This window comes from Mus caroli, unplaced genomic scaffold (assembly GCF_978045245.1).
Source record: "Mus caroli unplaced genomic scaffold, Mus_caroli_1 scaffold_2, whole genome shotgun sequence".
NCBI classification, from domain to species: Eukaryota; Metazoa; Chordata; class Mammalia; order Rodentia; family Muridae; genus Mus; species Mus caroli.
Window position 1 is genome coordinate 128,533,840 of NW_028227257.1, and position 27,490 is coordinate 128,561,329.

General features: G+C 40.4%; 1 protein-coding gene across 1 annotated transcript in view; it reads left to right on the plus strand.

The window, feature by feature from the left end:
- Positions 1 to 27,490, plus strand: part of Neb (nebulin) — a 200,314-nt gene that overhangs the window by 94,023 nt on the left and 78,801 nt on the right. Inside the window, exons 67-87 of the mRNA XM_085834915.1 lie at positions 992 to 1,099; positions 2,193 to 2,504; positions 2,937 to 3,140; positions 4,226 to 4,330; positions 8,134 to 8,241; positions 9,274 to 9,585; positions 10,885 to 11,088; positions 12,243 to 12,347; positions 13,576 to 13,683; positions 14,332 to 14,643; positions 16,501 to 16,704; positions 17,811 to 17,915; positions 18,058 to 18,165; positions 19,121 to 19,432; positions 20,028 to 20,231; positions 21,019 to 21,123; positions 22,079 to 22,186; positions 23,670 to 23,981; positions 24,881 to 25,084; positions 26,190 to 26,294; positions 26,923 to 27,030. Coding sequence (XP_085691041.1) covers positions 992 to 1,099; positions 2,193 to 2,504; positions 2,937 to 3,140; positions 4,226 to 4,330; positions 8,134 to 8,241; positions 9,274 to 9,585; positions 10,885 to 11,088; positions 12,243 to 12,347; positions 13,576 to 13,683; positions 14,332 to 14,643; positions 16,501 to 16,704; positions 17,811 to 17,915; positions 18,058 to 18,165; positions 19,121 to 19,432; positions 20,028 to 20,231; positions 21,019 to 21,123; positions 22,079 to 22,186; positions 23,670 to 23,981; positions 24,881 to 25,084; positions 26,190 to 26,294; positions 26,923 to 27,030 — 3,753 coding nt within the window. The remainder of the gene's footprint in view (positions 1 to 991; positions 1,100 to 2,192; positions 2,505 to 2,936; positions 3,141 to 4,225; positions 4,331 to 8,133; positions 8,242 to 9,273; positions 9,586 to 10,884; positions 11,089 to 12,242; positions 12,348 to 13,575; positions 13,684 to 14,331; positions 14,644 to 16,500; positions 16,705 to 17,810; positions 17,916 to 18,057; positions 18,166 to 19,120; positions 19,433 to 20,027; positions 20,232 to 21,018; positions 21,124 to 22,078; positions 22,187 to 23,669; positions 23,982 to 24,880; positions 25,085 to 26,189; positions 26,295 to 26,922; positions 27,031 to 27,490) is intronic.

Here is a 27,490-nt window from a genome sequence, read left to right on the forward strand (position 1 = left end):
CAGAAACTATAGTCAAAATATCACTTTGAAAAAACCTTCTAAAATTACATTAAATCACAGTGTATGTGAGAGAATTAAACAAGCATGCTTTAATCAACCATCATGGTCAAGTTTCTCAGCTCAGGTACAAGCTGTACTAGAGTTGCCAGTCTGTCCCTACTTGGCTTCAGAGATGCTGCCCTTCTGAGAGGGCTGGAGACTGGTTACTAAAAGAGAGATGGGTTATACATGGACTCCAGATCTATTCCCAGGAGAAAGGGAAATCACTGAACCATCTGGGGCAGAGAGAGGAGCAAGGCATAAAGAGGTCAGAGGTAAAGGAACTCAAGTCCTTTGGCGGAAGGACTCTCCGTGAACGATGCTAGTGGCTGGTTTATTCACAGAAAGTGCAATTTTGTAGACATGTTTTACTAGTATAACCAAAATATAATCTTAAAGTTGTGATTATAGTCCACTACACTCAAAGTTCTGTCTTCTTTTTTTATTCATGTTTAAACACTGTTAAAGATATCACCTGTTATAATAAAAGTTAAATAGTGAAGAAATGAGTAAAAGCATGTGTCATATATGTGAAAGGAATAACACTGCACACACTGCTTCCCATTTTTATTTTTATTTAGCAGCATGTGTGGATTATATTTTATCAATCTATATTACTAAATTATATAAGTCTATATTGATAGTTTTTAATCATTAATGTACAAGTACTATGTAAACTTATAAGAAACACCTTACAAAATATATCAATTTTAATGCCCATTACTATGTCTCATCTATTTCACCTGCCTCTACCTCCCAAGTGCTGAGATTAAAGGCATACACCACACCACACAGCTAAATACTTTTTGAAGAATAGACTAGATTTTATTTGCTTTTCCCTATCACCAGACCTTAGGTTGTATCCAGTTCTATCCTTTAAAAATCATGTGGTGAAAGTCACTTGATGCATACTCTTCATAACGTTGCCACTGGCCCTTTTCTCTTTCCATAGAGTCTGTATAAACTGGCCAATGAAGAAGCAAAGAAGAAAGGCTACGACCTGCGTGTTGATGCTATCCCCATTGTGGCAGCCAAGGCCTCCAGAGATATCGCCAGTGACGTGAGTAGTGACAGATGGCTATTATGTGGATGGATGGGTTGGGGAAGCAGGCTCAGTAACACAGTGACAAGATACATTCAGGTGCCAGTTACTATAAGTCACATAAATACTTTTTACATTTTTTTAAAAGAAAACTCATTTTTATTTCCAAAAGGTTAATATCCAGGTGCCACTGGTTTAAGATTAAATCACAATCCATAATATTTCATATTTGTAATTATGTAAACTTCTTCTTTATATTTGATCATGTAGCTTTCATAGGCATAGAAAATCCTAGAAGATAACTTTGTATTCACTGTCCAACAGATAAAGACCTGGTAGGGGACAGGAAACTCTACCTTTTCCCAAACTTGCTCTGTAGTACTACCAACTCTCCCTTTGGAAATTAGCTGAAATGCAGAGAGACAAAGATGAACAAAATAAACAGTGAAGAGCTTTAGTACTCCTTCTATCTCTGAAGAAGAAAACAGTAGAATGTAGGCTGCATTAATTTTTGACATTAGAATTTCATGATGTTTCTGCCAGAGAACACCAGGGTAGCTGCTCCCCCTACCACTAAAACACTAACCTGCTCACGTACATGTAATTTTCCTACTTGTGGAAGCCTAATCTGAATCACATTTGACCCAGGACATACAACATGGACGTCCAGTCCTATCCATTTCAAGAGACTGAGTGAAAATGATCAGAACCACACTAGGCATGGCAGTGAGGGAGATTGTGAGAAAAGAAATAATATCTACCAACTAAAGAACAGTAGTATTGAAATCACAAGATTTATGGTTAGTGAATTTACTGGCTAAAGCTGAAGAGAAGACAGCATACAGTTTTGATTCGTCTTTTTGCAAAATAGTCCAGAGACTTGGTGTATGCAAGATATAGGATAATTTAGCTTGACCTGAATTCCCACTAGAGTGTTGCTATGCACTTAAGCCACAGTTTAGAATAGAGACAGGAAAATATCCAGATAACTATTTCCCAGCAAGAACTGGCAATTTAAAAACAAAACAAAAAACAAAAAAACATAAGATTTTAAAGTAATGAAACTCTTAACCCATTCTATTGACTTAAAAAAATGACCATTTCATTTCAGTACAAATACAAAGTTGGCTACCGTAAGCAGCTGGGCCACCACATTGGAGCCCGCAACATTGAAGATGACCCCAAGATGATGTGGTCCATGCATGTGGCCAAGATCCAGAGTGACAGGGAGTACAAGAAGGACTTTGAGAAATGGAAGACCAAGTATAGCAGCCCAGTGGACATGCTGGGGGTGGTGTTGGCCAAGAAGTGCCAGACCTTGGTCAGCGATGTGGACTACAGGAACTACCTACACCAGTGGACATGCCTGCCTGACCAGAATGACGTCATCCATGCTCGGCAGGCCTATGATCTCCAGAGTGATGTGAGTGTTGAGATCTATGGGAGTCATGTTTATGATAGTGATTAATAATAACATTTATGTTTAGGATTAGGTAGCACCCTCAGAGAGCGGGTGTATCTTATTTCTACCCCTCATATTTTTCACATGCCCTTTGCTTATTTTTTTTAAAGAGAGCATTTGTTCACGAGATGGAATTTTGTGGAATTCTACCTTCATATGTTAAAGGCATATATAAAGCTTACCTTCCCAATGTTTATTCTTCACTCTGAGATCAAGTGTTGCAGCATGTTCATTAGCACTTGCTTTTGTGTTGGATCTCATTAGACTGTAGAGCATTTTTATCTTTTAGTGGATGAAGGGAAATGACTGGATTCCCATTGGGTCTCTGGATGTGGTCAAGTGTAAGACCAACACAGATTCTTAGCGATAAGATCTCCTTTTTCCTCTACCCAGAATGTGTACAAGTCAGATCTCCAGTGGATGAGAGGCATTGGCTGGGTCCCCATCGGGTCTCTGGATGTGGTCAAGTGTAAGAGAGCTGCAGAGATCCTGAGCGACAACATCTACCGCCAGCCTCCAAACAAGTTCAAGTTCACCAGTGTGACTGATTCTCTGGAGCAGGTGCTGGCCAAGAGCAACGCCCTCAACATGAACAAGGTGAGGACCCAGTCTAGGGAAAAATAAAGCAGGGTTGTAGACCATTTAGAATGAATCGCTATGGTCTATGAGTTAGCCTTTTTTACTTTATCCAGTTAAATTCTCATCCAAAGTACAATGATTTAGTTAAGTTCTTTATATCCTCATGTAAGAATTGCAAATATAGGCTGGAGAATTTCTGCTTTGCCGTCTGTTTATGAAATGGGTACCATTATAGGATTCCTTTGGGCTGGAAAAATAGGTCAGTAATTAAGAGTATCTACTGCTCTTGCTGAGGATCCAAGTTGGTGCCTAGAACCCTTGCCAGGCAGTGGACAACTGCCTGTAAGAACAGCTTCCAGGATCTAATGTCTCTGGCCTCCATGGGCACTCACACTCATGTCCACATGCCCACACACAGGCCTACATGTGTGTACATGATTCAAAGTTTAAAAACATATTAAAATCAAATGTCTATTTGGGGCTCAACAAGTTTTAAGTCTATTAGAGTAGTATATTGAGTAATATATTGTTTGGTATTAAATCTTCTTTAAACTCATGAAATGAGCTTTAATACAGCCATAGTAAACATGTTGATATATAAATATGCTGTGGAAATACTTGATTTAGCAATTTTAATTCGGTTTTGAGTGACCTGGTAATGTGTGTGTGTTTGAATGTCTGTATATTATATTTATATATTATGTTTATATTTATATATTATGTCATGTATTATGTTTATAATAGATACCCTATAAAAATCAAAGGGATTGAAAAGACTGTAAACAAAATACACTCTTCTGTATTTTGTTTGTACAGTAGGCAAACAGGCTGGGTTTCAATTTCCTGATGATTTCGTCATTAAAACTCATATTTAGAGCTGGGCAGTGGTGGTGCACGCCTTTAATCCCAGCACTTGGGAGGCAGAGGCAGGTGGATTTCTGAGTTCAAGGCCAGCCTGGTCTACAGAGTGAGTTCTAGGACAGCCAGGGCTACACAGAGAAACCCTGTCTCAAAAAACCAAAAAAAACAAAAACCAAAAACTCATATTTAAAACAATGGCCTTTTTTTTTTTTCTGATTCATTTACTGTTTTATCTTTTGCAGCGCTTATACACAGAAGCCTGGGACAAAGACAAGACCCAGATCCACATCATGCCTGATACACCAGAAATTATGTTGGCCAGACAAAATAAAATAAACTACAGTGAGGTAAGACCAACCATCTCTTTGATTCCCGTCATCTGGCCACATTGATTTTTGCTGTAGGAACATTGGACTTGTATGCACCACAGTCGCGGTGTGGTCCACTGTACTTAGTTTTGGTGTTTATACTCATTATCTTACTTTAGAAAGACAAATACAAGAACATCAGCCCTTACGGTCAGCACATAATAAGGCAAGAGAGTTCAGAGCCCAAGAAACCATGTAAAGCCAGATATGGGAGTGAAGACCTTCATTCCAGAACTAATGAAAGATGGGGGGTGGAGACAGGGGGATTCACGAAATTTCCCTGTCCAGCTAGCCAGGCAAACACACAAGATCCCATCTCAAAGAGGATAGAAAGTGATGACTGACCACATATATATTCAAGTGTACTGTGGCATGTGTGTACCTGGACACACACACACACACGCACACATGCACATGCGCACACACACACACACAGAGAGAGAGAGAGAGAGAGAGAGAGAGAGAGAGAGAGAGAGAAGAGAGAGAAGAGAGAGATGTATTTGTATGCACACACACACAAAGATCCAAAGAGATCCATCAAATTAAGACTCATTTTGAATGTAGTTTGCATGTTTGTTCTCTTTGGTTACCACATCCATAAGATCTCTATCTAGAAACTTTTCTGTGGTGACAGAATGAGATAAAATCGATGACAAGGACAGGATGGGGTCAAATAGCTGATTAGTAAATTTTAATTTCTTTCTTATACCCTCAAGTAACCATGAATATTAAATGTATTTAACATGTTTGGAAAAACAAAGTTTATTAAAAAGATCCAAAAGATAGATTTTTAATCATCCTTTTCAAAACTGCCCGAGGGCAATGAAACAAATTTCTGTTGTCACTGAAGCTTCTTAGAGACATTAGAATCTAAGAGAAAAATGCTTATCTTTGCAGTTCTGAATTACTACTGCATAAATAGTACCTTACTTGATTTCTCTTATCCAAGTGAAGAATCTATCTGATTGATGCAAGCGTACTAGTTCAATATATATGCATATATATATATTTCAATTTACTACATTTTTCATTTTTAAGGGACATTTTTCTTTCATTTAACAGTGAAATTTTAAGCTTTCATTCTTAAGATCTGATGAAGTGTATTACTTTGTATTAGTCGCCTCTATTCATAATTAACATATTAATCACCTCTATTCATAATTAACATATTAATCGCCTCTATCCATAATTAACAGAATCCTAAAGAAAGGTCATGCTTCTTACATCATCTAGCAAAGACAAATCAATGAGGCAAGGGGGCATTTTTCTTCCTCAAACATCACAGAACAGACGCAAAACCAGATTCACCATAAATATCCCCCTGGCCCCAGCTCAGCCAGGTTAAGGTGAGCTTTCCTGCGGGACCTGGCCTCCCTGAGCCTAAGGCACATGTAGCTGCCTCTGTCCTAGGTTGGGATGAGACTCCTGCTTCTATGAGGAGAAATGAAGTCGATTTTCCCTTTACAATAGAAACAATATATTTAGATAGTTTTTTTAATTCTAAAATTTCCAATTTGATTTACTTTCTTTAAAATGTCAAGCTGTACCCAGCGGGGGTGGCTCACACCTTTAATCCCAGCTCCCTCCCAATTTGGGAGGCAGAAGTCAACCTTGAATCCCACCACTAAGGAGGCTGAGATCTCCGAGTTCGAGGCCAGCCTGGTTCACAGAGTGAGTTCCAAAACAGCCAGAGCCACACAGAGAAGCCTTATCTCCAAAAAACAAAAATAAAAATGAAGTGTAAGGATTAATTCTCCAACCGCTGTTTATGAAGAGGAGGCTTCATCATGGCCTGCTTGAATGACTGGGAAAGCTGCCAGGGTCTTCCATCCCCCTGTTCACTCTGTGAGTGAGCACACACAAACACGTATCACCGTTTGCTCCTGTATCCTCAGGTATCTATTCTAGTTCCCATGCACGTGTAACTTTCCAAACAAGATTTCAAATACAGCCTTGGAGATAATGAAAACTGCTGTCTGCCTTGGAAAAATTAAGGAAACCTGACTTGGGGTGATGAGACGGATCCAGAACACCTTCCCTGTGCTACCATGAGCATTATACTTGAGCATTTGCTCCAGAAAAATCAATAGATGGAGTGTATGATTTTCCAGTTACAAGAGAAGTATTCCAAGGCTGCAGAGATGACTGAGTAGTTAAGGGTGCTTCCTGCTCTTCTAGGGTACCCAGTCCCAGCACCCGCAGACTAGCTTACATCAGCCTATAATGCCCAGGGATCTGATGCCCTCTTCTGCCTTCCTCCAGCACACACACACATACATACACACACACACACACACACACACACACACATACACACACACACACACATACACACACACACACATACACACACACACACACACACACACACACACACACGAGTGCAGGAGAGAAGTGCATGGGAGAAGCTGGATGTTCACTGATGCTGGTGTCATCATGAAACTTTCCTACTGGTTTGCAAAAGAGGTAACTGCTGCTCTAAAGTACCGAAACATCCACTACAATCTTTACCCAAGTATGATTGCACAGCGACCTGATTTTTTTTAAAGTAAAAAACACACATGAGTCTCTAGCACAGCACTGTACATCTGAGCATATTGAAACAAAAATCTGAAGACAGACCGTTTAAATCGTCATCATTTAGTGTAAATTATTATTCAGTAATCCCTAACATGAACTGTTGAGTCCAGTGTCTACATGGGATTTAGTGCTGCTTTAGAATAAACGTATGTCAGCTTGTGGCTAGGCGAAGAATATGTTGCTTTTACTGTGAAAACAGGAATATTTCCTAAAATAAATTTAAATTGGAATCACTTTTACTCAATGCACAGTTAGTGAGAAACACATCTCATTATGAATTCTAGTAACTTATTAATTTTTTTTACAATTAAAATTCGTTGAATAAAACAAGTATTTTACTAAACATGGTGCGTATACCTCATTCAACTTACCTCAGCCCTGAGGAACATGAGGTCGGAGGACTGTAAGTCCCAGGCCAGCCTGGGCTACATAGTGAGACACTGTCATGAAATCAGAGCAATGGTTTTGATTTACTGATTAGAAGTGATTATAAAGTCTACATTATTTCAAAAAGGATACAAAATTGCTCAAAATTTTCATGAACAAAGAAAAATTTTGTCTTTTGTCATAGAAACAACAGTGATGATGTTTCCTCGGTTTTAAAGAGATAGAAAATTTTTTTTGACTCAGAAGTCTTTGGTATCTGCTGTTCCTGTATCTGCTACGAGCTTCCAGCGGTTGAGACCAACGGCTCATGAACAATTAAATATTAACAGAGAAACATTGTTCACCTGGTCTTATTGCAGCATAGTTTTGATTATGAACACATACTTACAGTATTTTGCTATATATTATACAATGATTATACATTGAACAATTATACAACGGTGCTGGCAGCCAAGTAAAATAGTTCCTATCTCAAATCCAGAGTTATATTTCTTGGCTGATGAAAGGAGTAAGTGCTGACTGCCTAAAACACCACTGAGAACTGCTCACTTAGTGTCAAAAATCTGTAATGATTTATGCAAGGAGATACGATGTTACAATTTACTGAATGTGAAATTTCCATTTAATGTAACAGCTTGGAAAAAATCATTTTTGTTTTGTTTTGGTTAAGATTGCATAGTTCTATATCCAAGGGCTGTCTTCTTTTGACACCCCTCCCCACCCCAAAATGTGCTTTTCATGACACCCCTCTTCAAACTGTGGTTTTCAAGTGAATGTGACTTCTATATCTAAATGTATCTTTCTTCTTTCCCCAGAGCCTGTACCGCCAGGCCATGGAAGAAGCTAAGAAGGAAGGCTATGACTTGAGAAGTGATGCCATTCCCATTGTGGCTGCCAAGGCTTCCCGGGACATTGCTAGTGATGTAAGAGCTGACTCTGTGACCAGTCAGGCCAGCCACTGCCTCAGGGAATCACATCTCTGTAATACTATACGACTTCTCCTTTGAAGTCCTTACCACCCCCACTTAGTCGAGATGGAACTGTGGGTAGCTCACTCATGATCCCAGGCTCATGGTCTACTTGCACTGTGTGCCTTTGATCTTGCTTTTTCATCTTTGTTTAATAGAGCAGATGCCTCACAGTCAGATACACTGGTGTTGGGCTGCTCTTGGAATCCCAGGATACACTCAAGGCAATAAAGCCAGAAATGAAATAGACTTATCTGAGTTTGCCCACACAGGAAGGAGCGGGGAGGATAACCAAAGGCTAAAGGTCCCTTTGTACTGAGGGTTAAAAAAAAAAAATCATTATTTCTGTATTCTAAAAGTGAAGATAACAGATTCCTAGACATGTTTAAAGTTACCCAAAAGGTAGGCTTTTAAAGCCTTTTAGTTATGGTCCAGAAACGTGAAACTGACCGCAATAACTGTGGTGTGTGATCCCCCAGCATGTCCCCACTGTAGGGCAAAATGTCTCTGTAACTTTATCATTTGATGAAACCAAGACTAGACACATACTGAGTAACAGAAATTGTCCATTTCAAAACTATGTCTCCCAGGTTCCATTACGCTCCTGCAGGCTCTCTGTAGCTTGAGTAACATATGTGCTAAATTTCTCTACCTTTCCTAGGAAAAGAAACTTGGGAGCCACATAGGCTCATGCACAGGGGTCCCCTCAAGCAGGCTGGCAAGTAGGACCTCTCAGGCACGGGATTGGCTTGTGGCTATGGTTAGGCAGCTTATTTGGGGGTTCACTTTTTCTCAGTTATTGCCAGCCTATGATTCTCTGAACTTGTAGAAGAACAGTAGGGCTCTTCTTGCCCCAAGACATGGCATCTTGATGGAAGAAACTCCTTGTCCTATGATTTCACAGAGGGGCTTCCTCTTGGGAGCTACAGGCAGCGGTCCTTTCCATCCCTTCCTTCTTCCTTATGCTCTGGGCTGTGTCTTTTTCAGTACAAATACAAAGAAGCCTATCGGAAGCAGTTGGGTCACCACATTGGCGCTAGAGCGATACATGACGATCCCAAGATGATGTGGTCCCTCCACATTGCCAAAGTGCAGAGTGACCGTGAGTATAAGAAAGAATTTGAGAAATACAAGACAAGATACAGCAGCCCCGTGGACATGCTTGGTATTGTGTTGGCCAAGAAATGCCAAACCTTGGTCAGTGATGTGGACTACAAACACCCACTGCACGAATGGACCTGCCTGCCGGACCAGAATGATGTCATACAGGCCCGGAAAGCATATGACCTCCAGAGTGATGTGAGTATCCCTGATGCGGGACAAGACCCTATCAGAGACAAACCTGTGAGAGTCTGATGAGTGTCAAGGGCCTGGAACCTATATGTCCCTAGACGTATTCAATGCATATCTGAAAGGAGTTTCTCATTGGAAACCCCTCCAGAAGTTATGTGTGAAACAGGAAATGAGTACTAGCAAGTCTAGACAGAAGTGTGCCCCTAGTGATTCAGGCTTCTTTTGTCGGAATCAGCTCAAACTTAGCCCTCAAAATAGCAGTACTGACCCAGCCACGGTGGCTTATGCCTGCAATCCCAGAACCTTGGAAGTGAAAGAAGGAAGATCTGGAGTTCAAAGGCAGCCTTAGCTACACAGGAAGTTTTCAAGTCCAGCCTGAGATATAAGACTCTGTCTGGGAGGGGAGGAGGGGGGAAAAAGGGAGAGAGGAAAGAAGGAAGAAAGGAAAGAAAGAGAGAGAGAGAGAGAGTGGGGGGGGGTCACTGATGAGTTTTTGCCCAGCAAAATAGAAGTACATTGTTTTATATTACTTTAATAACTGTTTATACTTAAATTTATAGAAAAATATGAAAACATTCTTACTTTTTCAAGAGTCTTATATTAATAGTTATCTTATACTCATAGTTAGCTTGCCCTGTCAGGAATAACCTAGATAAACCCCTGATGTCATTACACTCAGCACGTTTCCTTTACTCACTTGGTTGTTTGTGATTTTTAGAGATGGAAATTAAGGCAAGGGCTTTTACAGTCACCGTACCTTGCACCATTGGTCTGCTCACATGGTTTGATTTGACCATTTAGCTAAGGCTGCCTTTGAACTCCAGATCTTCTTTCTTTCACTTCCAAGGTTCTGGGATTACAGGTGTAAGCCACCATGGCTGGGTCAGTACCGTTATTTTGAGAGCTAAATTTTAGCTGATTCAGACAAAAGAACACATAATTAGAACACATTTTCCAGGGCTTAAAGAGCACTGGTCCTCTATGAAAGATCTTGTAAAATTCTTAAGGACAGGACATTGTCCTTTTTGTTAGAAAAAAAGAAACTTCAAGAAAAACTCTTCAGAGAGCTCCACAGACTATCAGCCAGGGACTGGGTGTCTGACAGCTGACAGCTTTGTCTGCCAGCAGGAATTATACTTCCTTTTTCATTAATTTTAAAGGTTTTTGTATATGTATATATTATACATTGAGCATATTGCTACCTATACTCGCCTACCTTCTGTATTCCTGTGTCTTGAGTATGGTACATCATTGGGATGAATCAGTAGGCTAGTTAATGTATCTTTCTTACCTGTTGCTCTTCAGAATCTGTACAAGGCAGACCTGGAATGGATGAAAGGCATTGGCTGGGTTCCCATTGGTTCCTTGGAAGTTGTCAAAGCCAAGAGGGCCACAGAGATACTGAGTGACAACATCTACCGCCAGCGTCCTGACACACTGAAATTCACCAGTATAACCGACTCGCTGGAGCAGGTGCTGGCAAAAAATAATGCAATCACCATGAACAAGGTAAGTCTTCGCATTCACCGTGAAGCATCAAAAGTGACCACAGGGCAAGTCAAAGACTCTGGCATGCTGTTATGCCTTGAAGATTATCTTAAGACTAATTTCTCTCTCTCTCTCTCTCTGTCTCTGTCTCTGTCTCTCTCTCTGTCTCTGTCTCTGTCTCTCTCTGTCTCTCTCTGTCTCTCTCTCTCACACACAGTATAAACTAGAGTCTATATATAAAAACAAGTAGTTTGAAAACAACTCCTTTTGAGTTTAGAATACCTTTCTTAATATAAATGTTTTTCTACTGAAATATATGTATTATTTGATGATAGTTCAAATATTAAACTCTTGTTTAAAATATTATGAAAAAGAAGAGTAAAGTTGAGAGAGAAAAGTTTTAGAGAGGTCAGAAGAAGTTGGAGGGGAGAATTTGATCAATATACATTGTGTGTTATCTTAATGTTATTATTGCTATGATGAAACACCATGATCAAAGCAACTTGGGGAGTAAAAGATTTAACTTATACTTCCATATCATTGTCCATCCTTGAAGGAAGTCAGGACAGGAACTCAAACGGCAGAAACCTGGAGGCAGGAGCTGATGCAGAGGCCATGAAGGAGTGCTGCTTACTGGCAGCCTACTTTCTGATAGAACCCAAGACCACCTGCCTAAGGATGGCCCCACCCACAATGAGCTGGAGCCCTCCTCCATCATTCACTAATTAAGAAAACACCCTACCGGCTTGCCTGAAGCCTGGTGTTCCTTTCTCTCAAATGACTCCAGCCTGTGTCAAGTTGACATAAATCTAGCCAGCTCATACACTTTAATTTTCAAAGAATTAATTTGAAATATTACTTAAAATGCAAACATACTATATATAAAACCTGGCATGATAGTCCGTGCTTGTAATCCCAGTACTTGGGAAGTAGAGGCGAGGAGGAACAAGATCTAAACTGAGCTGTAGGAGACAACGAATCCTATGAGACAATAATTTCTTCTCTGACAGATTATACTTGGCAGAACTGTTGAATTCTGTAATAGCTAAAGTACTTATTTATACATTTTAGTAAGGAATGTAAGAATGTAGCTTTAGTAAATTTAGTTCTGCTTTGTATCAAAGAGATCACAATTTCTGTGGACACCAAAATCATTTTTCTCCTTTTCGTAATAGCGCCTGTACACGGAAGCCTGGGACAATGACAAGAAAACGATCCATGTCATGCCAGACACGCCAGAAATCATGTTGGCCAAACTCAACAGGATAAACTACAGCGATGTGAGTGTCCAGAGAGGAAAAGTGAGGGGCCGGGAGGCTTCCCTTAGTTAACTGCTTTGATTACTTTATCCCCTACCCTGCAACTGACATAGTTGGCAGAAGAAACAGTTCATCCTTGACTTAATCTTGAGCCATGTGGTGGGTCCGCGTAGAAGGCCAGCCCTCGGTTATCAGTCAGGAAGTGGAGTGCTTATGGGGAAGTAATCTACCAGAGTCGGTCCTCTCAAACCTTCCCTTGGGTCAGCCATGGGCGCAAGGTCCCTGTAGTCTGCTGCCACAAGTGTGGTCCAGCATCTGTAGATTTATCTCTGGCTTAAAGATGCTCAGAAACACTATACCTGTTATGAAAGTGTCTCAAGGTCTTTTATTGTTAACATTCCCTGAGTCATGTGTAACCATTTACATAGATTTATGTTGTATTATGTTTCATAAGTAACCTGGAGCTGATTTAATATATATAGGATGGTCAGGTAAGGTAAGCTATGTCTGTAAATCCTAGCATTCAGAAGGACGGCTGAGGCAGGGAGGGTCATGGGTTTGAGCATACTCTGGGCTACATAACAAGGTCTGGGACAACCTGAGCTTTTTCAAGACTTGAAAATAGAGAGCTCTACTTAGAGATGTGCTTAGGCTACCATGTGTATAAGGGACTTGAATGTCAAAGGACTTCATGTGGGGAGAGAGCTTTTAGACCAAACCCTTCTCAGGCACGGAGGTGTAACTGTATTTTCAGTGAGTTCCTGTGTTCTTGCTCTGATTTTCATTTGGTGTTCCTGCAGATAGTTGGTCGTCTTTATCTGGACCAATATTTTCATAATGGCAACGATTCCTAACCAATCATGTTCCACTATAGTAGCCTACATGGATTTTTCCAAAAAAACAAATATATTCCATTTTAAAGACACTTTCCTTATTCTTTCTCCTTTCATTAAGGTGATGTTTTTAATATTCTGAGGCACTAGTAAGAGCTGGATTTTTATATGTGCTCCTTTGGGAAAAATAAAATATCTGCAACCAAATGTTGATGTACCTCCAAACATTTTTTAGACTTCCCAATCAGGAGAGCCTGGCGTTTCAGACACATGCCTGTGAATCTGTGGGCTGTGAGACATGCTACGAGAGCACTTAGGGGCTTCAATTCAGTCACTGAAATGAGGACAGGAAAAAATGATCAGAAATCAGGTTCATTTCTTCTGAAGGGAGTGGTAACTAAGGACTCTTTCCACAGAAACTCTACAAAGTGTCTCTGGAGGAGGCCAAGAGGCAAGGCTATGACCTGCGAGTGGATGCCATTCCTATCCGATCAGCCAAGGCTTCAAGAGAGATCGCTAGTGATGTAAGTTGATTGCTTTTAAAGAAATGTTTCTTTCTTTAAAGCTGTTATTGGCTGCAAGTTTTCAGAGTGTTTCTTGCTACACCTTGCTTACACTTCCAAGTTTCATCTCCCTTTGGTGGCTCCCCTCCAATGCAAAGTTAAAGATTGGAAGGGGTTGGGGTGAGGGAGGAACTGACCCATGCCCATTATGCCTATTAGTCCGGTAAAGACCTACTGGTTTGTTTGTTTCATCTCATTTTCTGGTACTGGAGATAGAACCCAGGGTCTTGCTCATACTAGGTGATAGCTCTCCAACCAAGCTGTGTCCCAGTCCTTTTATTTTTGAACCTCAGAAATTTAACAGTAGTTAATCCAGATGTTACCTGACATTACAGATAAATGGTTTAAAAAAAAAAACCTATATCTTTACTTGTTAAGGAATTCAGTATACACTGGGTAGTGTGATTTAGAAAAAGGGGGAAAACAAAATATAAGAAGCCCTGCAGTCCAGGCTCCACTCTACTACAATCATGAACTGTGGCCATCAGGATCCTGTTGTATAACAGGGTGGGTGATGCGCATCTCTGTGCTGCTTGATAATAGTGGGGGAAACACATAGAAGTAGTATGTGTCCTTTTTGTCAGGTTGACAAACCTTTTCTTTCTTCAGTACAAGTACAAGGAAGGCTACCGCAAACAGCTGGGCCACCACATTGGGGCTCGGAACATCAAGGATGACCCCAAGATGATGTGGTCCATGCATGTGGCAAAGATCCAGAGTGACAGGGAGTACAAGAAGGACTTTGAGAAGTGGAAGACCAAGTATAGCAGCCCAGTGGACATGCTGGGCGTGGTGCTGGCCAAGAAGTGCCAGATCCTTGTAAGTGACATAGACTACAAGCATCCTCTCCACGAGTGGACATGCCTGCCTGACCAGAATGATGTCATCCAGGCACGAAAGGCCTATGATCTCCAGAGCGATGTGAGTGGGTCTAATGTTCTTCAGCCATATGTTCTAATAGTTTGGGGGGGGCTTACTAAATTATCAGTGTTATATAGAATCTTTGGGAAGTCTAATAAAACCCATGAACCATTCTCAAGGCAGTGGTATAAAAATCATAAAATAAGCACTAGGCTCAAAGGAAACCAATCATATTGAGAATGATTATGAAAATATTAAACCAAATCTGAGGTATGGTAATATGTATAGTTATGTGTTAACATAGTAAATAATTATAGTCATATATATAATAACAAGCTCTGGGTATAATAACTAATTCTAAAGACATGTGAAGAGCATAAATATTTTAATGATCTATTTATTTTTTATTTTTGCACATTGGGGTTTTACCTGTATATATGTCTGAGTGAGGGTGTTGGATCCCCTGGAACTGGAGTTCCAGACAGTTGCGAGCTGCCATGTGGGTGCTGGGAATTGAACCCCAGACAGGCCTCTGGAAGAGCAACTAGTACTCATATTTGCTGAACCAGTTCTCCAGAGCACTGAGCAAAAATATTTTAAGAAATATGCAACATCTGCAATAATACAATAGTGTCTATAACATCTGTTGCTTACTCAGGCACATGTACTATTGATACATACTGTTGTGCATACTTTTACTTGTAAGTACGAATGCTATGTTTCAGCTAGATGTTAATAAAAACACGGATGTTAGATTTAGTTCTGTCCAAGGTCATTGATGTCAGGTTAAGAATTCCTGATCTAGAAGATGGTCTAGTCGGCCATCGTTGGAAAGAGAGGCCCATTGGTCTTGCAAACTTTATATGCCCCAGTACAGGGGAAACACCAGGGCCAAAAAGTGGGAGTAGGTGGGTAAGGGAGTGGGGGGGAGGGTATGGGGAATAGCATTGGAAATGTAAATGAAGAAAATACCTAATAAATAAAATAATAATAATAAAATAAATAAATAAAAGAATTCCTGATCTAAAGCAAACTGATTAATTATATCATCCTTTTACTGATGCCCTATTTTAATATGAAGCATCAGTAATAATTTGTGAATGAACATTTAGGGATGCATCATGCAGGTTTTGACCAATTTTCTAGTAAAATGAAAAATTATAGTGACCTAAAACCAAAAGAGACACCTCTGTTGCCTGAAGTAGGCAACCTGCGGCCTCTCAGACACCCCCTTATTGGTATAGTCAATTCTTGTTTTGACTGGACGCTGACTAAATAATTACTTTTGCAAGAGTCATAAAAGTAATGGTATAATTTTTTTAATTCCTTAAAAAAAAAACATAAAAATAAAATGCTGTTGCCCTTCCTTGTAAGAAAAGTTCTCCTATAGCTGATTATTTGAATTCAATGAATAAAATGAATTATAAGACCAAGTACAAAAAACCCAGACTAAATGCAAGGAAAATATGATTCAGACACACAGACATAAAAGCCATATGAAAATACTACTTATATTTGCACAAGAAAGTATATTTATTCATGAAGCTCTCTGTGAAGGCTGCTGCTGAACAAGATAGGAGCCTGCTGTGTTTGAAGAGGATTGTTCCCACCTGGGAAAGAGTGAACATCACATCAGACAGCGAGCACCTTACTCTAGAAGTCAGACAGTGATTTCCTGAATGTTGTTTCATGCCACTGAAATCAAATGTTGATGAGGTTTTGTGGCCCTTCGGGGGGATAAAAACCAGCAAATATCAGCCAACTTCAGGGACAAGGATTTAAACCATTTTTCACAAAGATGAGCCTTCCTAAAATTGCACACAAATATGATTTAGTAGTTACTTGTATGGGTTCTGTCGACGTCAGATGCCAGAATGACTATAGATAACGTCTGAATGTTCACCACTACCTTTGCAGGCTGTGTACAAGGCTGATCTTGAGTGGCTGAGGGGCATTGGATGGGTTCCCATTGGCTCTGTAGAGGTCGAGAAGGTGAAGAGAGCAGGTGAAATCCTGAGTGACAGGAAGTATCGCCAACCTGCAGACCAGCTGAAGTTCACATGTATTACAGACACCCCAGAAATTGTCCTGGCAAAGAGTAATGCCATCACTATGAGCAAGGTGAGTCCTTAGGTGTCACCCGAGCCAGGCCTCCCAGGGACTTGGCCCATGGTGTTGGAAACGGCCTGATGAGCCAGGGGGCAGCAGTCAGGACAGGGCCTTCTTCTTCAGCCTCCTGCAGAAGGACTGCAGCTATTCTAGCTGACTCCCTGTGCTTTTCTCCAATGATGCCCTCTAACCATGTATACATGTGAAAGCCGAACCTGGGGTGATCTCCTACAGCAATGCACATGCCCTCTGACCTTCCCCGGCATGGACCACTGGCCCAACTGCAGCACACATAGACCTCGGTGTTCTTGGTCCATGTTGCATGCAACAGCTTAGTTGCTTCTTTTGCTCTGCTGACTTAGGCTGTGAAAATCCACTTTTGAAACGGAGCTGTATATGCTTGCAGTATTAGGACACAAAATAGGAGATGCTTTTCTACAGAGTCCCAACTTATCTGCTTATACCTTATCAAATCAGTAGGTACATTAACATTTAATTGAATCGAACTTATATGAATTCTGCTAACCCTGCCTAGATGTCTTTCAGTCATTCTGGAAATGAGAGAGTTTGTAGAATAAAACTCCAGAATCTATTTTCAATACACCATTCCCATCCAGGACAACCACAAAGAAGAACAGGAAAGAGAGAAAAAGACACACACACAGAGACAGAGACACAGAAGAGACACAGAGACACCGACAATCTACTATCGCTCAAGGCATTTTACATACTATAATCTCTTAATAATCACCAACACATGCCGTTATCTACTTTTAAACAGGAGTGTGTAGAGTATACACCCTTCTCAAGAGCACCCAGCTTCATCCTGCGGCTGACTTCTCTGTGTTTGATCTCTGCTATATTGCACATGTGTAACCCAATGGCCCTCTAGAGGTTTAATGAGGAAGATCAGGGTTTCACTGGGTGAAACCAATTCATAATTAAACTATTGTATTGGTTTATGGGAGCTCTAAGGCCATGTTCTAGTTGTTTCAATGTTGCCATGTTTTATTGATTGCTACCTAACAGGGCTTTATTTGTAGTAACTTTGGTGATCTTTGACACTAACTGTAAGGTTACTGGCTTCTGCAAAAGGTTTTATTGTTCCTTCTCCACAGCATTTGTACACAGAAGCTTGGGACGCTGACAAAGCCTCCATCCACGTCATGCCAGACACCCCTGAAATCCTGCTGGCCAAGAGCAATTCTGCCAATATCAGCCATGTAAGAGATGTTCTTGGGTGTTGCTTAAGCCTTCGTAGAAACCTTTAAAATAATTTTCCACCTTAATAGTGTCTTGTCTGGGAGTGGCCTGCTGGGTTTCTAAAACAGGTCCGTGTTCTGTTGTATTTCCCTTTCTACCTAGAAACTATATACCAAGGGATGGGATGAATCAAAGATGAAGGACTATGACCTGAGAGAGGATGCTATTTCCATCAAAAGTGCCAAGGCCTCCAGGGACATTGCCAGTGATGTGAGTTCCTTCACCTGTACTTTAGATCCTGGGCTTTTCGTAGTGCTGTGCATCCAACAGTCTGACTAGTGGACTGTTGTGGTAAATCTCTCTAACCCAGGTATGCCCCAGCAATGAAAATACAACATAGTTAATGTGAATACATGCTGTGCGCCTAGATTGGGCAGATCTACCACTACACTACCATCGTCCACATCTATGAGACCCCTTAGAACTTGCAGTTTCTAGAGGCCATGTGCTTCTGCTCTGCTTTTCTCCTTCTTCCTCCTCCTCTGAGTCCTCTCCCTCTTCCATTTTCTCCTTCTTCTCCCTCCCTCGCCTTCTGCTCCACCTTCCCTTTTATCTGCCCAATCATCAGCTCTCCTTTATTTTACAAATTAAGGTGGGAATCAGGTTTACAAGAAATCACCTGAGTGTGACTCATTCCTTGTTCCAAACCCCTCACGGGAGAATGGAATTAACATCAAATATAATTAGCCCCAGGGCTATCCACAACAGTGGACCACTTCATAATTGCTTCTATGTGCATTTCCCCAGACCTTTCCCCTTGTTTTTGCAGAGAGTACATTTTTGAATTAAATTTGCTGCAAGGAAAGGTCTCAGCAATGAGGATGTATCAATCATTACAGTCTTTTAAATCTAATTCATTCTATATCATGCATGTGTGCCTGCATGTATGTCCATGCAACATGTGAACATTGTGTTCAAGGAGCCCTGAAGAGGGCAGCAGATCCCTCAGTGAGTTTGCAGGTGCTGGGAATAACATCTTGTCTTCTGGAAGAGCAGCCAATACTCTTAACCACAAGGCCATCTCTTTAGCCCCATTATTTTCATAATAACATAAAAATGTAAACATCGTACTGGGCTGTCAGAAAGCTGAAGGTTTGAAATTCTTGTACGTTTCATGTGACTTAAACCTTTTTTTTTTTTTCTGAACCTGTTTCTGGCATTTTAGTACAAATATAAGGAAGCCTATGAAAAACAAAAAGGCCACCACATCGGAGCCCAGAGTGTTGAAGATGATCCCAGGATCATTTGCGCCATGCATGCAGGGAAGATTTACAGTGACAGGGAGTACAAGAAGGAATTCCAAAAATGGAAGACCAAGTTCAGCAGCCCAGTGGACATGCTGGGGGTGGTGCTGGCCAAGAAGTGCCAGACCTTGGTCAGCGATGTGGACTACCGTAACTACCTGCACAACTGGACTTGCCTGCCTGACCAGAACGACATTATTCAAGCAAAGAAGGCCTATGAACTGCAGAGTGATGTATGTAACATCAACTTGGGGACAGATGATGAAGGAGGCGGGAATATTTGTTAATTGTTCTATCAGAGCCCTGGGCATAGATGTGTGGTCTATGCACAACCCAGGGAAGTGTTATCCACATTGTAATACCTAGATGAAAAGCCCTACTGAGGCCATATCTTTTATTTCCAAACAATTCTTTCATGTCCTTTGTAATTTCTAGCAAATCAAACAGATACAGGAAAATCTGAACATTTAAGAATAATTATCACCAGTTCCAAAACAGTGTATGAGTCATTTATCACAGGGTTAAAATGGAAAGAGATTCAACAAAAGTTCCCTTTAAATCTTTTCAATTACATAACTGTCTTAAAAGTTCAAATAATTATATTGTGGCATCATAAATACTACTAATATAGAAAGTAGAAATAACTATGCTTTTACAAATGACTTTTGTCATCAGTCTTAAAACCCCTGAATCCTATAAGAATAAAGTTCTTCCTTGTATACAACCAACATTCCCCTTGCTTCCCGCCTCTTTCCTCAAACCCTTGGGTTTTCAGCTAGCAGGGGGTGTGTCTAACATTCAGAACTCTTTGCTCTGACATCTTGGCAGAGTGTGTATAAAGCAGATCTGGAGTGGCTGCGTGGCATTGGCTGGATGCCGGAAGGCTCCATAGAAATGACCAGAGTGAAGGGCGCCCAAGACCTTGTGAATGAGAGACTGTATAGGACACGACCGGAAGCCTTGAAGTTCACCTCCATTGTCGATACTCCAGAAGTTGTCCTGGCAAAAGCCAATTCTCTGCAAATGAGTGAGGTAAGAGCCGTCCAACTACTGAGCTTCCATGTTTCCAGACAGTGTTCAGTCGACAATAGATAAAGCTGAGGAAACAGACTGTTCTCTTCAAACAATTTTATGGAGGGTGCAAGTCTGAGGGTATCGGGGACTAGCTTAATGCAGTCACGTTGAAAGTAGAACTCTGATGGGGGAATATGTCTTTCCCTTCTCACAGGGACATTGAAATACTAAACTGAAAGGTCTCACTCCATTGCAATTCAAGGAATTACGTATTTAACTCTTAGTAGTACTAAGGCAAGGGACATGATGCTCTGTAATAGTGTAGCGTTACATGAGTCAGGAGTTCCCAGAGAAACCGATCCAGAGGGATCTATCTACAAATGAATATGTAGAAAAAAAGAAATGACAACTTTAAGAAATTGGCTCATGTCATTATGTAGGCTGGCAATTCCAGGATCTGCAAGATAGATTAGCAGGTTGGAAACCAGGGAAAAATGGCAGCTCACTGTCATGGGTGGTCTGCTGACAGAGTTCCTTCTCGATAGGGGACTTGAGAATATTACAAGCTCCAACTGATGGACAAGGCCCATCCACACAATGGGAGAATTTTGTGTTCTCTGAAGTCTACGGAATGTCAGGCTCTATGTCTGAATACCACTGTTTATTCAAGTTAAAGCATCCGATTAGCCATTATAAGTACCTATGGAAACATTTGATTTTAAATAGTATTGTTGCCAAGGCTTAATGTTTCAGATATCCATTACCTGCTGCTGAGTTAAAGTGATGTTTCCTTTTTGATCCACAGAGGCTGTATCAGGAAGCCTGGAATAAGGATAAAACCAATATCAGCCTTCCCTTGGACACCCCAGCGATGCTCCAGGCCCAAATCAATGCCTTGCAGATTAGCAACGTAAGGAGAATAAGCACAGAGGGCACAAAGTCTTTATCTCCTAGATAATGAATAAGGCCCATGGATTCTGGTGCTATGGGTTTTTTTTTTCCCCTTAGCATCCATAGATAGAAATTCTGTCTTTTAAAAGGTTAGTGTAACTGCATGGGTGAGTGCCTAGACTCTAGATGTTCTCTCTGTAGCCTCGTAACCATCTTCCTATAGCCAACATCTGTGACTTAATTGCTTATGAGTCCCTGGAAGTAATTAAATCCCGGTCAAACACCTCCATGCTCAACAGCATCTACCGTCATCTCAGGCCTTCTGATAATATCTTTTTGTTTGACATCGCAAAGCCAAGTGATAGACAAGGGAAATTTATAATGATAAAGAGCAAGAGATAATGTCACATTTTCCCATCAAAAAACTCCTGAGTTTTGGGCAGTGGTGGTGCACACCTTTAATTCCAGTTTTGGGGAGGCAGAGGCAGGTGGGTGAATCTTTGTGAGTTCGAGGTCAGCCTGGTCTTGAGAGTGAGAGACAGCCAGGGCTACACAAAGAAACTCTGGCTCAAAAAGAGCAAGGAGGGGGTGCAGGGAAGAGAAGAAAAGAAAGCCTGAGTTAAAGGGCAAAATGAAAGGAAAATCCTCCACAGGTCTTCCTGGACCTTAATATAAATAAGCCATCCCTGGCTTCACCATTCCTTCTGAAATCCCCATGCATTTGGGCAGGAAGAGATTTTCAAACACGCATCAAGTTGTGATGAAAGTAGATGTTCAGCCATTGGTACTACTGGATGTTTAGCTTTAAATTTTATATCAGAGGTTTCCTCTACTACAAAGTAAACATCCAACAGCAAAGGACTCCAGAGATGAATGTCTTTCTTATACCACCTTTATATCATGGGTTACGATGCCTGGTAGGTATACTATGAGTGTCTTTATTTACTAAACAAACCTGTGTTCTGGCTCACTAGAAACTCTATCAAAAAGACTGGGATGAAGCCAAGCAGAAAGGCTACGACTTGCGAGCAGATGCCATTGAAATCAAGCATGCCAAAGCCTCCAGGGAGATCGCCAGTGAGGTAACGTCCTTGCTTGCTTTTGGGCTCTCTCCTTTGTAAAACAAATACTTTGTTCCAAGAATCTTATTTTCTTTTCATGATTCATGCAAACAATCATGTTTTATCTTGGGCTGAAGTCATTCTCTACTTGGAAATATTAAAAGGGGTAAAAACATTATAGTTAGAATAAGTAGAGATATAATTTCTGCATTGTTTATTGGCAACAACAAAATATCATAAAAGCACTTTTAAAATTTTGGATGAAAATTCAGGAACCAATACAATATCATTTCATCCCCCAAATATTTCTGGCATTCTTCACAGTATAAGTGATGATCATTCTGTACACTACTTAAGACTTGAAATCATATTTTATATCAAATATTTTATGCTAGAGGCTTATGTATAATATCTCAGCAATGTCTTCAAGTTTACTTCTTGCCTTTTAAAATTCACTAGCAGTAACGTAATTATCCTCTAAACTGTCCTATGCTCCCAGCTCCAACTTTTAAATACTCCTTCCTTAAGCTGGGCATGCTGGCATGTTTCTTTAATCCCAGTACTCAGGAGGCAGAGGCAGGCGGATTTCTGAGTTCAAGGCTAGCCTGGTCTACAGAGTGAGTTCCAGGGCAGCCAGGGATACACAGAGAAACCCTGTCTCAAAAAACCAACCAACTAACCAAAACAACAACAAAGCACTCCTTCTTCCAAACAACAACAAAGCACTCCTGTTCCCGTCCTCTGGTCCCTCTATACCTTATCTGTTCACATAGAGCTTCCTCTCCTCTGTCTCACCTCTTAACCACCAGTACCCACACCTTAATCCCAGTTTTCTCCCTTTGATCCAAATGTTTCCAAGTTGTCTGGACACAAGAAAGAAAAGGGCACCATCTCCCTCCAGAGCTTATCAGGTGAAAGCTCTTGTCCACAGACATCTCCTGCTTGAAACCAGTGATCTTGCTTCATGAAAAATGTATACATTTCTTCCCATCTTTAAAATCATGCCCATGACTCTTCCCTACCTGAGGTCCCCTCAGCACCCTGGGGGTCTGTCTGACTGAACCCTCCATCTGCCCAGCAACCTTATTACCTCCACTGTACAATCTTTCTTTTGAATTATTGAATATCATAGGATCTATGTCACAATAACACTAGGAGAATGAATTGTAATTATAATTGGCGCTGTTTATTTTTGAATGTAAAGAACTCATCCGTTTGGTATGGATAAACCTCACACGTCTGAAGCTCTCATAGTAGGTCTGGCAAACAGTATTTGCTCAGAAATGTTAGGGTTTTTTTTACATTATTTCAATTCACCATAATGTTTTCTTCCTGACTCATTCATCTGCCTAAAATAGTCCTGATTTCTTTTAAACTGAAATATATAATGACTTCCAGTGTTGAGCCAAATTGCATTAAGATTAAGATTCTGAAATCACTTAAAGAAAAATATAAATACATTATTTGTCTTTTTCTCTGTTTTTCTTTTCAACCACAACTTTAGTACAAATACAAAGAAGGTTACAGAAAGCAGCTGGGCCACCACGTGGGTTTCCGCAGCCTGCAAGATGACCCCAAGTTGGTATGGTCTATACATGCTGCTAAGATCCAGAGTGACAGAGAATACAAGAAAGCCTATGAGAAGTCGAAAGGCATTTACAACACACCCTTGGATATGATGTCAATTGTTCAAGCCAAGAAATGCCAAGTCCTGGTCAGCGATGTTGATTATCGCAATTACCTGCACCAGTGGACGTGCCTGCCAGATCAGAACGATGTGATCCAGGCTAAGAAAGCCTATGAGCTGCAGAGCGATGTAAGTGTGTGTGAGCCTCCAAGGAGATGGAATGTGTGCATTTAATCGTAGTGTGTGCTCCAGAGGCCCCAATCGAGCAGCAATCTTAATACGACCTATGCCATTCTGCACAGCCCATGGTAATAATAGAAGCCATCCCAACATTTTCTATCTTGTGAAGGAATCTTGTTGGTGATGGCAGGATCCTATTCACCAACATTTTTTTTTAAGAAATCAATCTTAGCTGGGTGTGGTGGCGCACGCCTTTAGTCCCAGCACTTGGGAGGCAGAGGCAGGTGGATTTCTGAGTTCAAGGCCAGCCTGGTCTACAGATTGAGTTCCAGGACAGCCAAGGGTACACAGAGAAACCCTGTCTCGAAAAAATAACAACAACAAAAAAAATCCATCTTATTCTATGTAATTAAATTGAAAGTTTCAGTCCTCCTATTCTGACCTTTGTGTGATCTGATATCTACATTACAGAAACAGATAAAAACATACAGAAATATTAGTTTAATTCAAGTGACACATATAGAAAATAATATGGAGATATTTTCTTACTGTCCATACATCTAAAGGGCTCCTTCCCTAATATTGCTACATCTGTTGTTCTTGGTGGCTCATGAAAGATACTTCAAGTACTAAGCACAAAATCTCAATTTAGTACAAAAGTAAAACTGTGTGCCAGTGCCATCTGTCCTTCTACCCATTGCTGTCCCTCATTCCACCAAGTGCCAGTTAGGAACTATGCTCTAGTTCCCTCAGGAGATCTAAGGACAGGTGGCAGAGACGTAACATGCAAAGATTCAAGTTTAATCAAAATGATGTCTGGCTGACATAAGCAGGGCTTACATCTTCTAATGTCAAGTTCTCCTGGCTAACCTGCGTCTTCCTACTGTGTGTTTCTCTCCTCCCTACAGAATGTGTACAAATCAGACCTTGAATGGATGAAGGGTATCGGATGGTTGACGGAGGGTTCTGTGGAAGTGATGAGAGTGAAGAATGCTCAGAATCTTTTGAATGAAAGGTTGTACCGAATAAGGCCTGAGGCCTACAAATTCACCAGCATTGTCGACACTCCAGAGGTGATCCTGGCGAAGACCAATGCTCTGCAAATCAGTGAGGTAAGCTGGTGCGGTTATGTTTCCAAGACAAAGCTCAGTCAAGGGGAGTTCGGTTTGTGAACTTCAGATTTACCAGTCTTATGGGAAGTAAGATCTGGGGAACAGCTGAGTCCAGATGTTCACAGTCAGTTCACCATCTCTGTCAAGACAACTGGGTCCAGAGTCTGACACACATTTTAATTGCGTTTGAAGATGCAAACTGAAATGCTGCTTAATACTTTAATCATAAAATTGTCACCTATTTGTGGCTATTTAATCATGACATAGGCTGAGAAGTTCCAGGGCAGTTCTATCTTTAGACATCATGACAGTTATTTTGGCTAAGAAGGCAAAGTTCTAATTGGTACTGTATGTTATCAGAATTTCTATAATATAGACGTGAGAGTCACATGACTATATGTAGTAATTGGACAAGAATTTTTATTACCATATTTAAATTTATATTGTATTATATATGAATTATTTATGAAGCTATTTGATATTTGTAAATAAAAAATACTATATATGTGTGTGTGTGTGTGTGTGTGTGTGTGTGTGTATCTCCAACAGTAACAGCCAGCAGTAACTATTTGGTATTTGTAAATAAAATAATACTATGTGTGTGTGTGTGTGTGTGTGTGTGTGTGTATATCTCCAACAGTAACAGCCAGCAGTAACTATTTGGTATTTGTAAATAAAAAAATACTATATATGTGTGTGTGTGTGTGTGTGTGTGTGTGTGTGTGTGTATCTCCAACAGTAACAGCCAGCAGTAACTATTTGGTATTTGTAAATAAAAAAATACTATATATGTGTGTGTGTGTGTGTGTGTGTGTGTGTGTGTGTGTGTGTGTGTGTCCAACAGTAACAGCCAGCAGTAACTATTTGGTATTTGTAAATAAAAAAATACTATATGTGTTTGTGTGTGTGTATCTCCAACAGTAACAGCCAGCAGTAACTATTTGGTATTTGTAAATAAAAACATACTGTGTGTGTGTGTGTGTGTGTGTGTGTGTGTGTGTGTGTCTCCAACAGTAACAGCCAGCAGTAACTTTTAATTTTCCACACAACTCCCGTGGTTAGTGACTTTCTAATCTGCCTTTCTGTTACCCTCCACACTTACCAGCCATTGTATCGTGACGCCTGGGACAAAGAGAAGGCTAACGTGAACGTGCCTGCTGACACACCTGTGATGTTGCAGTCCAAACTGAATGCCATCCAGATTAGCAATGTAAGACTGACTCTGTAGGCTTTGGTTCACAGAACTCCGTCTACCAAACCTTTCCTTCCCGTGTATCCAACAAAAGTTAGGCAAAGAGCACGGCCCTTTTATTTCCAGTTTTTAAGACACTAGAAGTTAGTATGTCTCTCTCTACTTTTTATAGTGTAGACACATATCCTTGTTGGAAAGGCCTTGTTAAAAAAACGCAATGGTTTCTCACAACTAAAACAAAATATAGCCGAAAGGTATTTGTAGTGGCTTCCCTTTCAGTGAACTATCATTTTTTCCCCCTTTAGATGCCAACAAATGTAAAGTTTTATAATTTTTATTTTATTGTATTTTATTTACTGTCTCTGAAATTTCTGTCACAAAAAAATTATTGGCGATTTCTTTAGTACGAATCATTGAAAATGCATGTGAGATCAAATTCAGTGTGAAGCTTGTCTGTCCTATAAACCTTAAGGAGATTTATGAACAGTAGGACTGTTAGCAGCAGTTCATTTTCTACCACCTGTAATGTAGGGTTTTATTGTCAGTATAAAATGCCGCTTCCTGCTAATAGCTATTCTTGCTCAGTTATGCTGACTCAACAGCTCCCTCTTCAGAGTGACTGTCGCATTGCAATCCCCATTTGCAGAAACACTATCAGAAGGCTTGGGAAGATGTCAAGATGACAGGTTATGACATCCGTGCAGATGCCATTGGGATCCAGCACGCCAAGGCTTCTCGGGATATTGCCAGTGACGTAAGAGCACTTTCTTGTCCAGGTTCAACACACTGACTTGTAGACACATAGGGAGTTTGACTTAATTTCTCAGAGATTACATTAGAATGACAATATTTTTTTCTTAGCATATTATTTTAAAATTCCAAATTCCAGAACAACTTGTTCAGTGCTTTGAAGGACACACATTTGTTGGGTTAATGAATATAGAAAATTTTATTACCCTGAAGTGTGACACATTTACTATTTGTGAATAATTTGAGGCAGTACAGGGAAAGTTTTTTTTGGGGGGGGGTATTTTTAATAATGAAATTTATTTTACCAGAATAGACAAGCTGATTATCCTCTATGTTATATATTTAAAAGTCATTTTAGACATTTTTAAAAATAAGTTTACAATTTGAAAATAACTTTAAACAATTAATTTCATTTGAAGTGACAGGGCTGTGGTTGTTTATGACAAAATATTGGAAGGTAGCTA